Genomic DNA, 19,025 nt, shown 5'->3' with positions numbered 1-19,025 from the left:
ACACAAAAGACATTTGTGCAAGAACTGTATCTATAAAGCAGGGTAGTCTTAGAACTTAAATCAAGCTTTAAATGTTGTTGTAATATGAACACAATAACCTAAAACCCTTACAGAACCACTACTAAACATGTTCCAAATGCTGTTTGTGACCCCGCTGAGTTGGGGAGCTTTATGTTAACATTACAATGCAATAAAAACTCCTAAACTGGACAAAATTACACATATTTCCTACCCTTTATATTTTGTGTATGTCACAAAAAAGTGTATACATGGCTCTTGTACATGGCTGGAATCTGTTGCTTATAGGAAGCAGATGTCAGCTTTTTAGTACAGGGTATGGGAAGGTGAAGGTAGGGGAGCCAACTGTTCTAGGTTTTCACTGTTCTAGGGGATACAAATATTTTGTATTCAGAACTATGATTCAGGCCTCAATTAGGGTTTTTATGATGTTGGAATAGGTATGCAAAAGACAGGGAGAGAAGAGGTAGGCAGGGATCCTGACACATCAAGCACAAGTAGGGGAAGATGTCTGCAGAGGTGATAAGGGTTACAGGGCTGAAGTTGTGGCGGGTAGAAGGGCAGATGGAAAACCACCAAATTCAGTAATGCACTGTTTCCCCATACATACAGTCTTCATATAGCCCCTAATGTATGTGTTAAAGTATATATAATACCATTTTTATACATCACCTACTAGATTGTAAGCTCTTCGGGGCAGGGTCCTCTCCTCCTGTATCACTGTCTGTATTAGTCTGTCATTTGCAATCCCTATTTAATGTACGTCTGTCATTTGCAATCCCTATTTAATGTACAGCGCTGCGTAATATGTTGGCGCTATATAAATCCTGTTTATTAATAATAATAATACTAATAATAATAATAATAATAATCTTGGATAGAGTAGGTAATGGTTGAAAACCCTCATTTGCTTTTACTTGCTCCACTGGGGAGATGTTCTTGCATGGTCTGTTCTGGAAACAAGCATTGAGAAAAATATCTGCAACATACGGGGGAAATTCCATCTTAGTTAGCACTGGAAAAAGTTTTCCTATTACAGATTACACCACATCTCCTTTGTACACGACCAATATCAAACCTCCCTAAAATACAAAGTATAAACAAATAAGCATAAACATAACAAAACATCAGATATATGAAAGTGATGTTTTGTCCTTTATTAGGAATATACTCTAGCTTTTATTAACTCATAAAACATGAACATTGCGTAGCTAACAATATTGGTCTTTAAGACTAAAGCACCATGAACATCATTGTAAGATGTCAACTTTTTATGCCAAATGTCAGGCTGTATCCCATTACAACTTCTCTCCAGCAAATCCAGGAAGAAATAAAAAGAAATCCAGAAGAGTAATTCCTAACATTCTTACATTCTATATATCTTAAAAAAAAAGATGTTAAGGAAAGAAATAAAGTTGGATGTGGGTAGGGAGGAACTCACGGGACCAGTTCTTTAATTTGTCATCCAATGACGAATATATAATTTTGGATTTCCATCACTTTCTTTACTGGTGATTTAGATGGTAATGTTGCATAGCTCAGCCTGGAAACTCAGTTTGTGAAAGTGATCTTCATACATTGAAGTCAGGAGTTCCTTGATAATGACCACAGGAAACTGATGATGGTGGAAAAATGAACTGCTGAATGGTTAGGCAAGATGAGGTCAGAAACAAAGGATCAGACAGCGGGATAGTCAGGTAACCCAAGGTTGGCAATGAACGATCAGGCAGCAGGATGATTAGGTAAAAATGGAGATCAGGCAGCAGAATGGTCAGGATGGTCAAGGTCAATGACAGAGGATTAGCAAGCCAAGATCAGCAACAGGGAACTGGACAGGTAAGGAAGGTCAGCAATGAAGGATCGGGCAGCAGAATGGTCAGGAAGGCCAAGGTCAGTGATGGAGAATCAAGCAAGCAAAGATCAGCAAATGGGGATTGGGCAGGTGATTGGTCAGGCAAGCCAAGAAAGGTGAGCAATGGAGGATTGGGTAGCAGAATGCTCAAGCAGATCAAGGTAAAAAAGGATCTAGCAGCAGATGTGTCATGCAAGCCAAGGTAAGCAATGAAGCAGCAGACAGTGGAAAGGTCAGACAGGCTGAGGGCAGAAACAGAGAATCAGGCCGCTGAAAAATTACGAGGGCCGATGTCAGCAATAGAAAATCAGGCAACAGAATGCTTAGGCATCCCAAATCCAGCAAAAGAGGACAATTTATGAATGGTTGGACAGGCCAAGGTAAAATGCTCAGTCTAGAATGGGAAATCAATCAGGGGTCCATGAGAGCTAAATTACACATCACTAGACAGTGAGGAACCAAACTTACATAGGTTGTTTGGCGCCATTTGATGCACATTCCTGTATATGTGTAAGTTATAACATCTGTGCAAAGACACAGAAAGTAAGACTTCATTCAGAACATAAGTTGGTGCACAAATGCACTTACATTCAGCGGCAACCCCAAGCCCAGAGAGATTGCTCAAATCTACACGTCTTAGCCATCAAGCTTGGTAACTTAGTGGGTTGCCTTGACAAATTACAAAAGTTGTAATAATACCAACAAATGAGGCTAAGCCTTCATGATTGAAATACCCTTAAATCTAATTATCCAAAAGGGCTGGGTCATAGACCTTTAGACTTAGGGTGGAAGTGCTAGATATTACTGAACCTTCCTCAGGAAGTAATGCAGGGTTTATTTGACTTGCTGCAGCTTCTATGCACACTGTGGGAAGCTAACTGTGTTCTGTGAAATCATAGGAATTTCAATGCTGGAGATGAGCCATTTGCAAGTCGGAAGGTAAGACAGGAGCTCAGTGGTTTGTGATTTTTAATTGCATTTGAATTATTCCATAAGGAGAATGCAATTTTTTGTGCAAATATTATGTTTGGCATCCTCAGAGTGGGGTGTCGTGGGCACCGCTTACAAGGTAAGCTTTTTAAACTCCCTGACAATTCCGCCCCGAGTGTGACTCGGGGTTACCGTTTTTGGTACTGAAAATAAATCCCAAGCCACACTCAGGATTACCGCTAAGGAGGATATCATGCATTTTTCTCTCACTGAACGTTTGCTACAGGTCATATCATTAACTATTTGTTGCCCAAAGCAGAGCCCTGGGGTACCAGGGTGTAGGTTTGGTAAAAAAGCAGACTTAGACCTGCAGTGCGGTGACGTAATCATTCCTCCATCTGGCATCTTGCCAGCTGCTCAGCGTTTCACTGCAGCCCTGCAACAGCAATTGGTTCTGAACCTCTCAATGCCACCCCTATTCATTGTCTACTGGGCTGCTTTGGGTAAATGCCCCATGTAGTATCTCCCCGAGGCAGTGATTTACTAGCGTGAGGAAGCAGTAACCGCACTGCAACCTCACTCTCCAGTCTGAACGATACCTAACACATAAAGTAAAATTTGAAAGTTGAAACAAAATATAGGGAGGGTAGAATACTTACACAATTACATTGGTTAATGGACATTTAATTTTTAAAGAACACCAATTTTGATGTGTGCTGCCCCAACCAATTTTTGATCTCACTGGTGTCTAAGCCTGCCATAGCAATGAAGCCTGTAAACCTAGCACATGAGGTTGTGACTTAATGCTATAGACCAGTGCTTTAGTGGTCCGTGGCCCTGGCCAGTGTGCCCCTGAGCAGGTGTAGAATGACCCTGCTGTGGGGAGCACCGGCCAGAGCTGCGGACCATGTCCACCGAACAGATTGCAGGCCCAGGGAAGTGGGTGGGTTGTGACTCTGGACACAACCCGCCCACTCTCTGATCTTAGGCTTAGACCTGCAATGGTAGAGTGGGCAGGTTCTGGCATCACCACTGCTATGGACAGAAAACTAGTAATAGCCACTAAATGGTTATACAAAATACAGGTCATGGCTTCATGGAGTTTTGGTGTTACATAACAGCACCAACCTGCATTGCAATAAAATACAGGGAACACAAAATGAAGGCAATTTGCTAGAAAAAGCATAGCAAACAATGAGTTTATGAGAAGAAGGTCTTCTCCTTTGGACCCAAAATCTAACAAGTAATACCATTTTTCAGGATTTATAATTTTACACTACTATATTTACAAAAGTATAAACAATATAATAAATAAATGTATTAAAAAAGTGTAACAGTTTGTCTTTTGGTCTAGCCTAATTCTTTTCTCTTCTACTATATCTTCAACACTGTTCACAAAATATAAAACAGGACAAGTTGAAGGATAAAAAAAAAAAACATAGATAGGTGTAATTTTGTCTATTTCAACATAACAGAAATAATATTTGTTTTTAATGGGCTGGCTGAGACAACAATTCATCAACATCTACCTTAACACTGGTTGTAGACAGACAAAGTGATTGTAGGAGGGTGTGATTTGAGATATTATTCCTGTATTTGGACTTGATATGGTTCAAATCAGAAAATGTTTTTTTCACAAATATAGGTACTGTGAAACATGGAGGCAATTTTCAGTCCCAAGTCCCGTAAATTGGGGTTTTTATCTCTATGAAGAAGTTTGAAGAATGGTACCCTTGACTCGGGTCGAGAAGCCAGTAATACGTCCGCCTATACTTCACATAATTCTATTTGATAATTAACATTTGCGGCAACAATGTCAATGGTGATTGGACTACTGAACAATCTGAAGCTGGAATTTAGGTCATTGAATCCTTGAAACCTGGCACTAAAGTTCTCAATGAGAATCTCAATCCTAAGGATAAACCTGTTAAAGTTTAAAACTGTTCCACTTTCCTTCTCCTCATAAAAAAAGTTCACTGCAGCAGTTAAAATGTATCAGCTCATTTCTCAATAAATTGAGTTTGAAGAGCAAAAGCTTGTTTCTGAATGCAGAGGTGTGTTTGTAGAGCTGGCTGATGTTCTGCTCCTTCTCCTGCAGGTTCTTGTTTAGGGTGTTTAAACTTTGTGTAATGTCTGTTAAGAAGGCCAAGGAGCAGAGGAAGTCCATGTCACAAAGACACATCTCTAACACCGGGTCTGATTTCAACTCAACTAGAAGTGAGCGAATTTCCTTCCAATATCTTAAGAATTTCGAGAGGTAGCTTCCTTCACTCAGCCATCAAGAGTTTCGATTTTGCGGCAAATCAGAACTGGCTGCTTACAGTTCTACCAGCAGGGCCTTAAACCTCCTACGAGTTACACCACATTTTACCTTTATAACAATTTCCATCACATCGGACTATTTTAACAAGGTTCCCACCAAGCCTTCCTCGTGTACGATGCAGGGTAATAGCATGCTGCTGAAGCCATCTCTCTCAAGCAGCGTGGACAGCCCAGTGTTCTTCAAGTTTGTCAATTTACAACCATGGGTCATAATGCCTATGCACCGTCCCAAGCCGCCATATTCTCCAAGAGCAATTTTTACTTCTTCGTAAATATCTTCATCTTCTGCAGCTCCTTGAAGCAGAGTGAAATGCAGCAACTCTTTAGAGATAATATAGTTTTCATCCACTGCATGGACGCAGATGATGAGCTGGTGAATACCGGTGATGTCCACGTTTTCATCTACAGCAATGGAGAAGTAAGTGCAGTCCTTGATGGCCTTGTGGACTTTTTGAGTGACGTACTGATCCATGACTGAAATGGGTCGGGCCACTGTTTGGTGGGAGAGTGAAAAAGACTCAAAGCCTTTTGCCATTTCTTTGTTATCAAAAGCTCAAGCCATTTTCACAGCACACTCCTTGATGAATGCGCCATCGCTTAATGCTTTTTTCCTTCTCACGGATCAGGAATGAGGCCTTGATGTCAGCCTTTTCGGTGTTTGTGGTTGGGGCAAGCAAGGGAATTTGGCTGTTAAATTTGCTTTTCAAGTCATTTATTACTGCAAGCCTCAGTTCCCCGGTCTACTTGGAGAACTGGTATTTGTGCAGAGATACGTAGTGTCTTTTTACATTGTTCTCCTTGCAGACGGCCAGGATCTGGAAACACACCAAACACTGAGGCTTATCCTTTGTTTTTACAAACATGTAATCCATTTCTAAAAAGCCAATATTGTGAACCTAAACTCTAACATCAGACCTAATATTGGACTTACTTGCACTGAAATGTTAGTCTCCCATAGTGGTGCTGGTTCTGTCAACTTACATCCATGAAAAATAAAACATCCATTATATGTATGGAAAAGGTCATCTTGTTGCAAGTTGACCTTGCCATTCATTGCTGACCTTCGCTTCTTGGCTTACAACCCTCCCTCACCGCTCAAACTCCCCACCCAACCAGGATAAGTGAATGAATTCTCTCCCTCCTTGTAGTAATTTTTGAAGCCACCTCTTTAAAAGTTATAAATATAGAAAGAAAGAAGAGTTTTGAGGCTCAGGCTGTTTGGAAAGGTATTATTTATTGATACAGGATCAGACGCTGAAGTCACATCAAGGGCCAGAGTTTTAGATAGCAGGTAAGTGTGTTGGATAAGCACTATAATGGATAGAATCTCAATTACGAACTGCCATTGTCAAATTCAAAATAGTTAAACTTACTTGGACAGTAAAATGGTTGGTGTAAGTTATTGAGTATTCATTTCTTAGGTCTAAAACATAGGAATTGGGGGTATTCTATGAGAAAGCAAATATTTCAATGATAGAAAGAAGGTATTTATTATCAGAAAAATAGTAGGATAATGCAATATATTAGTTGTCCACGAGATGGCATACCTGAGATGTGTTCTATAGGGGACTAATAGAACTATTGGTGAACGATATCTGTGTGCTTGGTAGGGTATCTCCATAAATAAATGAAAAGCAGTTGATAAGTACACCATAAGATATTTGTAGCTATATATAGATATACTCCTTGGGGTACATAAACGTACCTTAGTAGGGTATGAAGCTTGTATACATATAGTGAGCAATGTTCTTATGAGAGTGATATTATGATGATGTACTTTTTCCATAACTGAGGAGTACAGGAGTAAGAAATGAATCCAGTACTGCAAAGGGAAGAAAAAGAAAAGGAAAATAGTAAAAAATTGATTACATATAACCCATACCTAAAATGATTTTAGTTGGAAGAGATAGTGATACTTTGAGAGCTGCCCACTCCACTGAAACAGCCCTCACACTAAAGTGGCCAATGACCTCATCAAAGCTAAGTCTCAAGGCAACTTTTCCTTTCTCCTTCTCCTTGATCTTTCCTCTGCTTTTGACACTGTTGATCACCCCCTTCTAATAGAAATCATGCGCTCCATTGGTATCAGTGACACTGCTCTCTCTTGGTTTGCTTCCTATCTGTCTGACCGCTCCTTTCAAGTTTCTTTCAATGGTAATTCCTCCTCACCCACTCTCCTCCCTTTTGGTGTTCCCCAAGGGTCAGTTCTTGGACCGGTTCTCATTTCTCTGAGATTATTCTAATATACTGTTATTCGGCCCTCCCCTCAGGCACGTTGTCTTGGTGTAATCTTTGATTCTGCCCTCTCATTTACCCCCCATATTGGGAACATTTCCAGGTCCTGTCACTTTCACCTACGTAACATCTCCAAAATCCCCCCCTACCTCTCCCCTGAGACCACCAAACTCCTTGTACATGCTCTTATCATCTCTCGTCTGGACTACTGTAACCTCCTCCTCTCTGGTATTCCACTAACCCGACTCTCTCCTCCATTATGAATCTATTATGAATGCTGCAGCCAGACTCATCCATCCTTCCCTCCGTTCCTCTTCCGCTGCATCTCTTTGTAGTTCTCTCCATTGGCTTCCATTTCACCTTAGAATCAAATTCAAGCTCCTGTGCTTTGCCTTCAAATCCCTACACAGTTATTGTCCCACTTACATTTCTGACCTAGTAAAAAAAAATACTCCCCCTGCCGCTCTCTCCGCTCCTCCAATGACCTCATCACACGCACGGATACAAGACTTCTCTAGAGCTGCCCCAACTCCCCAGCTCCTACTTTCTGCTCATTTAAAAGAGCTCTCAAACTAGATTGTAAGCTCTTCGGGGCAGAGTCCTCTCCTCCTCCTGTATCACTGCCTGTATTAGTCTGTCATTTGCAATCCCTATTTAATGTACAGCACTGCGTAATATGTTGGCGCTATATAAATCCTGTTTTTTAATAATAATATTAGTAGACTTACTGTTGTACTGGTGTAGAAACAATAGCAGCAGGAGGAGCTTGTGGCAGCCGTCCAAAAAAGGACTAGCATCATCTAAAGGTCATCCCTATATGAAAAGCCATGTGAGATAAAAAGGGGGCGGTGCTTTGTGCACCAGCCTCCCGGGTGTCAAAAAAGTTGTGCAAAGTTTGAGATTTAGTTTATTGCCAAGGGTTTCCGCCCTTAGACAGAAGGCAATGATCCATCAATCTAGGTAGTAGTCCTGCCCAAGGCTGGGCGGGATTAGACATTTCAGCTCCTCCCACCAGGAATGCCTTCACTTGCTAATAGAGGGGTACAATGAAACACTGAGCTAGACAAATCAGTCTCTGTACAGAGAAGTTGACACTAATGTCCCCCCCACAGTCAAATACTAATATTAATTTATAAACCTCTGACATATACATATATACACAGAGCTGTACAAAGATCAGCGGTGTCATATGTCTCGCAAGTTTGGTTTAAATGTCTCTATGCGTTTCCTAGTGATCACCAAATAGAGCTCTGACATAAAGCAGAGCGCTGTACAAAGATCAGCTGGGCACTCACATGAGTCTGAGTCATGTATCTAGCAAGTTTGGTTGAAATGTGTTGTTGCGTTTCCTAGTGATCACATAAACACCATACATACAACCAAATATAGCTCTGACATATAGCACAGCTCTGTACAAAGATGAGTGGTGCACTCACATGAGTCTCAATGATATGTATGGCAAGTTTGGTTGAAATGTGTGAAATGCGTTTTCGAGTGATGGTGGAACATACATACACACACACACACAAAGATGCATACATTCATACATACATACACACATACATACATCCTATTTTATATACATAGACTACAAGTAATTTCTGCCAAAGAAGGCGATATAAGCTTCTGGTGATGGATAGGAAGGTAGCAATGTGCTAAAATCCACTTATTACCTGCAGATACTACTATAAATCTCTAACATATACTTTTTGCTTTACAAATTAACATTTAACACATGACAAAGAAACCCAAAAGCACTCTTGGTTAACATAAAACACAGCACAGCAGAAGCCATCAGCTTTGTGGATCACTTTCTGTAACTTAAACCTAAATGAGCTTTGCAGCAAGGATTAGGATATTTCTCCGATTCATTCCTCCTCTGGCTTATGTACAAATCAATCCTATATAACATCTTTACTAATGTATTGATTAAATAATAGGTCGATTATGTTACTGTGTTACTATGTTAATGTAATGAGAAGAGATTTTAGGGTCACCAGATTCGATATGTCTAATTTCCACAATCATATATCATTCTATTGTGTTTGTAGGCACTGCCATTCAATAAATATAGATTTCATGAGGAACAGCCTGATATTTATATCATGTGACATGAAACTGCAGTCTACTAGGGTGAGCTAAAATACCTATTGTACAATGTGCATGATTAAAAAAAAGCAGGCCAACCTACATGGGGGACTTACTGGTTGTTTAGCAGTGGGAGGTGAATTAGGATAGACCTTATTGTGTGTGGTGTGGTGTGACCACTCTTGAGTCTTCCACTAGCTGGATGGAAGCCAGCTGCCACCCTAACATTACCATTGTGGCACTACAGCACTGTGTGGTGTGCAGCGAGGTAACTGGCTGGATGAAGTGGTGTGGTGTGTGTTGTGGTGTGACCACTCTTGAGACTTCCACTAGCTGGATGGAAGCCAGCCGCCACCCTAACATTTGTGGCACTGAAGCACTGTATGGCGTGCAGCTGGGTAACTGGCTGGACAAAGTGGTGTGATGTGTTGCTGAGCTCCCATTGGGTCCCATGTAATGTGTTGCTGAGCTCCTATTGGGTCCCATGTTGTGTGGTGTGTTGTGTTGCCTAACTCGTGTGATGTGATGCTGAGCTCCTATTGGGTCCCATGTGATGTGATGTGTTGATAAGCTGACATGTGTTCTGTATCTGTAATACATGTCACAGCTACTCCAGGGCTGCCGGAGTGATCAGGGGAGTGGAGCTGTCAGCATAGCAGAGCTCCCCTGACTGCTCTGCTCCCTGATTGGCTGAGGAAAGGGAAATCCTGACGATGATTCAGCTGTCATCAGGGTTTCCTATTTCTCAGCCAAGTCTCCCCATTCATGTCCAGTGCTGAAAAGCTGAGAAACGTAAAACCTCAGCCAATCACAGAGCACTAGGGGTGAACGGAGAGGCTTGTCCTCATTTAACCCCTAGTGCCCTGCGATCCCTCACTGTCAGGTGGATTTCCAGGGCTGTGCTCATTGCAGCCCTGGAAATCCTCCTGCTAGTGGAATAACCTGTAAATAAAAAAAAATTAGTTACACAAATACACACATTAATAAAATGATTTAACAATAAAGCCTCGTCCAATTTTTTTTTACACATATTTTAACCCTTTCAGGGAATGAGTAAGGGGTTTTGTGTACCCCTGTACTCATTCCCCAGGGTGGGGTGGTGGAGATCTGGGAGTCTCCTTATTAAAGGGGTCTTCCAGAGTCCAAAGCCCTGCTAAAAACGTTTATAAAAGCCCCCATTGTTTTCAATAGAAGCTTTCATAAAAGCTTAAAAACGCTTGAAAAAGCCTCCTTTGAGTTAAATGGAAGCGTTTTTATGCGTTTATCCAGTGTTTTAAAAGTTGCAAGCAACGTTTAAGATAACACTCAAAAACGTGCCTGAAGGAAACGTCCTGGTGTAGATTATCACATTGGAATGCATGGGGACTTCAAACATGGGCTTTAAAAGCCTCAGGTTAAACGCTGGGGAAACAGTCCATGTAGACTAAGCCTAATGTATAGAGAAGTGTTTTGGCATACTTTGCAGGAGGTGAAGTTGGAAATCAATAAAGAATTCACAAAAATGGAGAATTATAACATAATTCAGTCCTGGCTGAACAGACAAAGAGAAGATGCAATAGGCAGAAAATTGGAAATCATTGACTAAAGCTGAACTTCAATTTAAAGACACAAATTATAGAAGCCCTGTAATCATTTATATATAATCATATGCATTTTATTAAATGCAGGTGGTATAAAGCAGAATTTAACCAGCAAATAAAAAGCACTACAAGCTGCCAGCTGAAGGAACAGGCCATGTAGCCAGAACAAAAAATTTAGTGGGTGTGGAAAGTGGAGAAAATCCAAAATTAGCAATTGCCCCCTATGGGTCGATATTTAACACATAAGAATCCTAACAAGGTATTACCTACATCAGGGGTGTCAAACTCTGGCCCGCAGGCAAATGTGACCTGCAAGGTCCTTTTTTTTTGGCCCCCCAAAGAATTCCGAAGATGAATTACATGTGGCCCGCCTGCTACTACAATTGCTGGCATCACTGCTTTTGACGGTTCCATAGACACAAGCAATGCTGGGAATTGTAGTCTCGCCATCACTCCTAAGTGACAAGTGAGAGAACTCTGCCTCCCCCCTCCCCCTCTCAGGCATCAAAGGCACCACACAGAGCCCTGCCCACCCCCTCCCTGCTGTTTCCTAGCAGACCACATCTAAAGGGATGCCGGGGATGTCTTTGTGTGTGAGAAGGCTCCATGTAACAGTGGGGAGGGCAGCATGAGGAGGGCAGTGTGAGGAGGACATTGTGAAGTGGGCAGCGTGAGGAGGGCATTGTGAGGTGAGCAGTGTGAGGAGGGCAGCTTGAGGAGGGCAGTATGAGGCGGGGTAGTGTGAGGAGGGCAGTGTGAGGTGGGCAGTGTGAGGAGGGCAGTGTGAGGTGGGCAGTGTGAGACGGGGCAGTGCGAGGCGAGCAGTGTGAGACGGGGCAGTGCGAGGCGAGCAGTGTGAGGCGGGGCAGTGTGAGGCGGAGCAGTGTGAGGAGGGCAGTGTGAGGCGGGCAGTGTGAGGCAGGGCAGTGCAAGGTGAGCAGTGTGAGGCAGGGCAGTGCAAGGTGAGCAGTGTGAGGAGGGCAGTGTGAGGTGAGCAATGTGAGACGGGGCAGTGTGAGGCAAGCAGTGTGAGGCGGGGCAGTGTGAGGCAGAGCAGTGTGAGGCGGGGCAGTGTGAGGAGGGGCAGTGTGAGGCAGGGCAGTGCAAGGTGAGCAGTGTGAGGCGGGCCGTGTGAGGCGGGGCAGTGCGAGGTGAGCAGTGCTGGGCAGTATCTTGTGCCGCAGTCATTCTCCTCTGACAGGAGAGGTGCAGCTTTCCTGTCACCATATACTTGTAGTGCAATATCTGTGCCATCTTCTGCCATTCATTTTCAGTTTCATTAGCTCCAGTTAATTCATACTCGTATGAATATGAACTCATATAACTCATATGTTTAGCATTTTTTTTGTTGGTAGATCATTTTGATTTTAAAAATTTTTTTGTTTAAAATTAAAAAAAAATTCTTGGGCCTCTTTCTCTATTATAAGCTTGTTCCAGATTGAATGTTTAGCTAAACCTCTTTGTATCCATTGGGAAATGTTTTATATATAATGAGAAGGAAAAACTTCAATTTTTTTTCAATAACTTTTAAGTTTGTCCCTCCGACTTGGTCTAAGTTTGTAATTTCGGCCCTCTGTATTTGAGTTTGACACTCCTGACCTACATCATATATTAGCATAGAGGGTCCAATTACTAAATACATTCTTCAAATGAAAGAATGTAATATGTGCAGTGAGCTGCCCAGCTTTAAATACGATCCCGCCATACCAGGGTGATCAAAATGAATGAATTGCCACAAACATTCTTTGGAGGTTCATCAATCCAGCCTGGCCAATCAAGATGGCCAAAATTCCTGAACACAAACTTAAATATCGATCTAGTATCGACTACTTGTGGTCTGTGTACAGAAAAGCTGGAGGGTGAGAAGAAGCAGCAGTACAAGGAAAAAATAATTTTCTGTTGACAAGAAACATGTGAAAAGGAAGGGAAAGCAGAGTGACAGATGAGCCAGGTGTGCTACTTTTCTTTTTAGTGTCCAATCACAGGCCAGGGAGGCTACAAGACAATCTGAAGGTTGAATGATGCTGGTCATGAGAACATCCAGTGACCATTGTGTTGAAAATCTCTGGAAAAAAAGGTGAATATTGAAGAACAAGCATGTTTATTTTTTTAAATAGTACAGTTTTAAAAAATTTTTTATATAACATTCTTTATTTTCATTTTACAAGAAATAAAAAGAAACAAGGGTAACAGGATATCTTCAAGAGTTACATAAACAATATAGAGCAAAGGCAGTGTTTATGGTATAAAGCAATGAAACTGTTGCACCTATTTTACGCTATAGGGCAGCAGTCGCCAACCGGTGGTCCGTCGCTCTGGCCAATGCACCCCCAGCGGGGTCAGGAGAAGGACCCCGCTGAGGGGCCATACCGGCCAGAGCTGCGGACCATGTTCCCAATACAGATCGCTGGGTCAGGGTGGTGGGCGGGTTGTTTCTGGACACAACCCACTTACTCTCCCATCGCAGGCTCAGATCAGTGATGGGAAAGTGGGAGGATTTTGGCATTCTAACATCAATCTGGGGAAAGTTTCTTCCCCTTTGAGTGACAAATGGCTCCCCAGGCATGCACAGCCTGGGGCCTGTAAGTTTAGGGGTCCGTAGGTCTGTAAAGACCACTGGTAAAGGGAACATAAAATAATATTGAATAGAAATTGTTTTTATCTTATTTTCGAGCACTATTTTAAAATGCCCACTAACCTTCCCACCCCACCAATCCTTGGGTAATCATAAGATTTTCCCTTAAGTCTCTCAAAAAATCAAAAGGACCAATTCTTTACCAGAAGTAATGGCCATGGAACTTTTTAGAAGACTACATACTGGGTTTGATTCTTCTTTCTTCTAGTCTGTAATGTGGGTAAATTGTCCTTCCAGTGGACACATTTCTCCTTGATGATGTAGATGCTTCCTATTGCCTTTCAGAAAAGTGCACAACAGTGGTTTCCAAAGAGATATAAATCTAGACACAGGGGTCTATTTATTTAAATAGTGAATAACTAGGAGTGGGTGAAAAAAGAAAATTGGAATGGAATAGAGTATTCATTTCCTTGAAGATGGTGTTCAACGCGTAAAATTTGTGTTTTCTTGTTAAAGAAACAAACATTTTGATTTAACATGACACACAAAATCAGGTCCGTAGGACACTGAATGGCTCCTCAGATCTTCATGCATATACATGGGCATTAATTAATTTCAGCACTGAGACATTGGTAGTGGGTTAAATTGGTATTACCCATAATGTGAAAGCTCAGGGTTCTTTCTCCACAATACACATCATATCACTGAGCAAATGTAATAGTAATGTAATGTAGTATAGTAAAATTTTGGGCTGTGTCACAGTACATGGTGAATTTTTACATATCCCTAAATAGAATTTACATCCAGAAATGTTTATTTTATACTTAGCTAAATAGATGTCATCACAAAGCTATTCAGTCCATTCAGCTTTGTGCAGAGAGAGCTGTGAGTCTGGGGCAGCCTGGCAGCTTAACTTAGAGGATGCAGCGATGTATACATTATATCTTTTGCTTAACTTCCCTGCTGGTATGAATATTAGGTATTTTTAAATGCAAAAGCGATACATTTAAAAATACCCACCGTCTCCCGGCCGCACGATCCCAACCTCCCTAGCCATACGTTCACACGCAGATGCCTGGTTGGCATCTGCTTGCCCCGGCCTCATGTCGGATGCTGTGGGCACTGCTGGAGGACGTCATGGGCATCGCTTACAGGGTAAGCTTTTTAAACTCCCTGGCAATTCCACCCTGAGTGTAACTTGGGGTTACAGTTTTTGGTACTGAAAATTAAACCCAAGCCACACTCGGGATTACCGATAAGCAGGTTATTATGCATTTTTCTCTTACTGAAAGTTTACTACAGGTCAAATCATTAAACTATTTGTTGCCCAAAGCAGAGCCCTGAAGTACAAGGGTGTAGGTTTGGTAATAAAGCAGGTTCAGACCTATAGTGGGATGAAGTAATCAATTCCCTGGCTGGCATCTTGCCAGCTGCTCAGTGCTTCACTACAGCCCTGCAACAGCAATTGGTTCTGAACTTCTCACTGGCACCCCTATTCATTCTCTACTGGGCTGCTTTGGGTAAATGCCACATGTAGTATCTCACCGAGGCAGAAATTTACTGGCGTGAGGAAGCACTGCAACCTCACCCTCCAGTCTGAAAATAACCTAACACATAAAGTAAAATTTGAAAGTTGAAACAAAGTATTGGGGGGAGGGGGGGTGGTAAAATACTGACACAATTACATTGGTTCATGGACACTTATGACTCCGAGAACTGTGAAAATTTTACTGGTGTCTAAGCCTGCCTTAGCAATGTAGCCTGTAAAACTAGCACAGGAGGTTGTGACTTGCTATAGACCCGCGGTTTTAGTGGTCCGTGGCTCTGGCCGGTGCACCCCTAAGCGGGGTCAGGAGAAGGAGCACCGACCAGAGCCGCGGACCATGTCCCCGATCAGATCGCAGGAACAGGGAAGTGGGCGGGTTTTGACTCTGGCTTAGAGCTGCAATGGTAGAGTGGGTGGTTTCTGGCATCATGACGTCACTATGGGGAAAGTCTCTACCCCCTTGAGTGACACCCGGCTCCCCGTGCATGTGAAGTCTGGAGCCAGTAAACTCAGAGGTCCGTGGGTCCGAAAAGGTTGGCAACCACTGCTATAGACAGATAACTAGTAATGGTCAGTAAATGAAGGAAATTTGCAAGAAAAAACATAGAAAACAATGAGTTTTTCAGAAGAAGGTCTTCTCCTTTGGACCAAACTTTAACAAATAAAACCATTTTGCAGGATTTATAAATATACACTAATATACTATTAAAAGTATGAACAATATAATAAATAAAAGTATGAAAAAGTGTCAAAGTTTGTCTTTTGGTCTAGCCTAATTCTTTTATCTTCTACTATAGCTTCAACACTGTTCACAAAATATAAAACAGGACAAGTTGAAGGATTAAAAAAAAAAAAAAAAAAAAAGTAGATAAAAGAAAAAAAGTAGGTGTAGTTTTGTCTATTTCAACACAACGGAAATAATATTTGCTTTTAATGGGCTGGCTGTGACAACAATTCATCAACGTCTACCTTAAGATTGGTTGTAGACAGACGAAGTGCTTGTAGGAGGGTGTGATTTGAGATATTATTCCTGTATTTGGACTTGATATGGTTCAAATCAGAAAATGTTTTCTCACAAATATAGGTACTGCCAAACATGGAGGCAATTTTCAGTCCCAAGTCCCGTAAGTTGGGGTATCGATCTCTAGGAAGAAGTTTAAAGAATGGTACTCCAGACTCGGCTCGAGAAGCCAAGAATACGTCCGCCTGTACTTCACATAACTCCATTTGATAATTGACATCTGCGGCAACAATGTCCACGGTGAGTGGATTACTGAACAATCTGAAGCTGGAATTTAGGTCATTGAATCCTTGAAACCTGGCACTAAAGTTCTCAATAAGAATCTCAATCTTAGGGATAAACCTGTTAAAGTTTAAAACTGTTCCACTTTCCTTCACCTCGTAAAAAAGTTCACTGCAGCAGTTAAAATGTATCAGCTCATTTCTCAATAAATTGAGTTTGAAGAGCAAAAGCTTGTTTCTGAATGCAGAGATGTGTTTGTAGAGCTGGCTGATGTTCTGCTCCTTCTCCTGCAGGTTCTTGTTTAGGGTGTTTAAACTTTGTGTAATGTCTGTTAAGAAGGCCAAGGAGCAGAGGAAGTCCATGTCACAAAGACACATCTCTAATACCGGGTCTGATTTCAACTCAACTAGAAGTGAGTGAATTTCCCTCCGATATCTGAAGAATTTCGAGAGGTAGCTTCCTTCACTCAGCCATCGGAGGTTTCGATTTTGTGGCAAATCAGAACTGGCTGCTTCCAGTTCTTCCAGCAGTGCCTTAAACCTCCTACGAGTTACACCGCATTTTTTGTCTCTGATCAAATGTGTTACCTTTATAACAATTTCCATCACATCGGACATTTTTAACAAGGTTCCCAGCAATCCTTCCTCGTGTATGATGCAGGGTAATAGCATGCTGCTGAAGCCATCTCTCTTAAGCAGCATGGACAGCCCAGCATTCTTCGAGTTTGTCAATTTACAACCATGGGTCATAATGCTTATGCACCGCCCCAAGCCACCATAATCTCCAAGAGCAATCTTTACTTCTTTGTAAACATCTTCATCTTCTGCAGCTCCTTGAAGCGGAGACAGATGTAGCAACTCTTCAGAGATATTAAAGTTTTCATCCACCGTGCGGACGCATATGATGAGCTGGTGAATACCGGTGATGTCCACGTTTTCATCTACAGCAATGGAGAAGTAAGTGCAGTCCTTGATGGCCTCCTGGACTTTTTGAGTGACGTACTGATCCATGACTGAAATGCGTCTGGCCACCGTTTGGTGGGAGAGAGAAACAGACTCAAAGCTTTTCGCCATTTCTTCGTTACCAAAAGCTCGAGCCATTTTCACAGCACAATCCTTTATGAATGCGCCATCGCTAAATGCTTTTTTCCTTCTCACAATCTCTTCGCAGATCAGGAAAGAGGCCTTGATGGCAGCCTTTTCGGTGTTTATGGTTGGGGCAGGCAAGGGAGTTTGGCTGTTAAATTTGCTTTTCAAGTCATTTATTACTGCAAGCCTCAGTTCCCCGGTGTACTTGGAGAACTGGCATTCGTGCAGAGATACGTAGTGTCTTTTTACATTGTACTCCTTGCAGACGGCCAGGATCTGGAAACACACCAAACACTGAGGCTTATCCTTTGTTTTTACAAACAAATAATCTGTTTCCCAACGTTCCTTGAAGGCCCGGTTTTCACTATCCACCTTTCGATGCCGAGGGGTGCTGATCTTGGGCACGAGGCCGGCAGGGATAACCTGAAACATAATGTAGATAAAGATTAAGAACCAGAATATGGATATCAGCAGGTTCCCCTACACTGCAAAGACTGCACATAAAGCAAAAACACTGATCACCGGCTGTGATCCTTACTTAGATTGTAGTGGATGATTTTGGGTAGCCATTATTGTGGACCTAAACTCTAACATCAGACCGAATAATGGACTTACTTGCACTGGAATGTTAGTCTCCCTTAGTGGTGCTGGTTGTGTCAACTTACATCCATGAAAAATAAAACATCCATTATATGTATGGAAAGGGTCATTTTGTCTGTGGCAAATTGACCTTGCCATCCATTGCTGACCTTCTCTTCTTGGCTTACAACCCTCCCTCACTGCTCAAACTCCTCACCCAACCAGGATAAGTGAAAGGATTCTCTCCCTCTTTGTAGTAATAAGAAAGAAAGAAAAGAAAAGAAAAGAAAGGAAAGGAAAAGAAAAGGAAAGGAAGAAAGAAAGAAAAGAAAGACAAGGAAAGAAAGAAATAAAAGAAAGAAAGTTTATATTATATCAACATCTCGTTATATCCCTAGTCCTGTGAAATTGTATCAAGACTATAGTCTAGAATATAGATACTATACAGAAATTTCATAGCAAGTTAGAAGTTTTTGACTGTTGCAGTCGCATAAATACAGTACATTCGCCAGAATTGGCTTCTTCAGGGGGTATAGTATTTTGAGGACTGTACAGTTTTATAGTGATGAGTAGCAATATATGTATGTATGGCAATTAAAACAGAAAGAAACTCAGTAAAGTCCCACTCTAAAACTGTACAGTCCTCAAAATACTATACCTGTGCACATGTGTGAATGTATTCATCACAGCTTGGGTAATTGATGTATTTATTTGGCATAAAACAAAATAAAATATATTTATAGCCACAAAGGATATAAACCCACTGGGGAGCACCAAATGCCCTTAAATACTCAGATATTGCCTTATATAAATGGTTTAGAGCCAATCTCTGTGCTGTGCAGTGATGGGAGGGGCCATGTAGCTCCTCTCACAACAGGTTGCCTGCAGAATCCTACAGGTAGGCGGAGACAAGACCAGTCATCCTGCACAAGGAGGAAAACAAAACAGACCGGTCTTTATTACAGGATA

General features: G+C 41.8%; 2 protein-coding genes across 2 annotated transcripts in view; one reads left to right on the top strand and one right to left on the bottom strand.

Moving 5' to 3' along the window:
- Positions 1–19,025, top strand: part of MRPL23 (mitochondrial ribosomal protein L23) — a 706,510-nt gene that overhangs the window by 680,220 nt on the left and 7,265 nt on the right. The window lies entirely within an intron of this gene.
- LOC140337730 (general transcription factor II-I repeat domain-containing protein 2B-like) lies at positions 16,077–17,909 on the bottom strand. Its single transcript, XM_072421529.1, has one exon. It carries the CDS (start codon positions 17,907–17,909, stop codon positions 16,077–16,079), a length of 1,833 nt encoding a protein of 610 aa, XP_072277630.1.

This window comes from Pyxicephalus adspersus, chromosome 9 (genome assembly GCF_032062135.1).
Source record: "Pyxicephalus adspersus chromosome 9, UCB_Pads_2.0, whole genome shotgun sequence".
NCBI lineage: Eukaryota > Metazoa > Chordata > Amphibia > Anura > Pyxicephalidae > Pyxicephalus > Pyxicephalus adspersus.
Note: the sequence above shows the minus strand (reverse complement) of the source record. Positions and strands in the feature narration are given on the sequence as shown.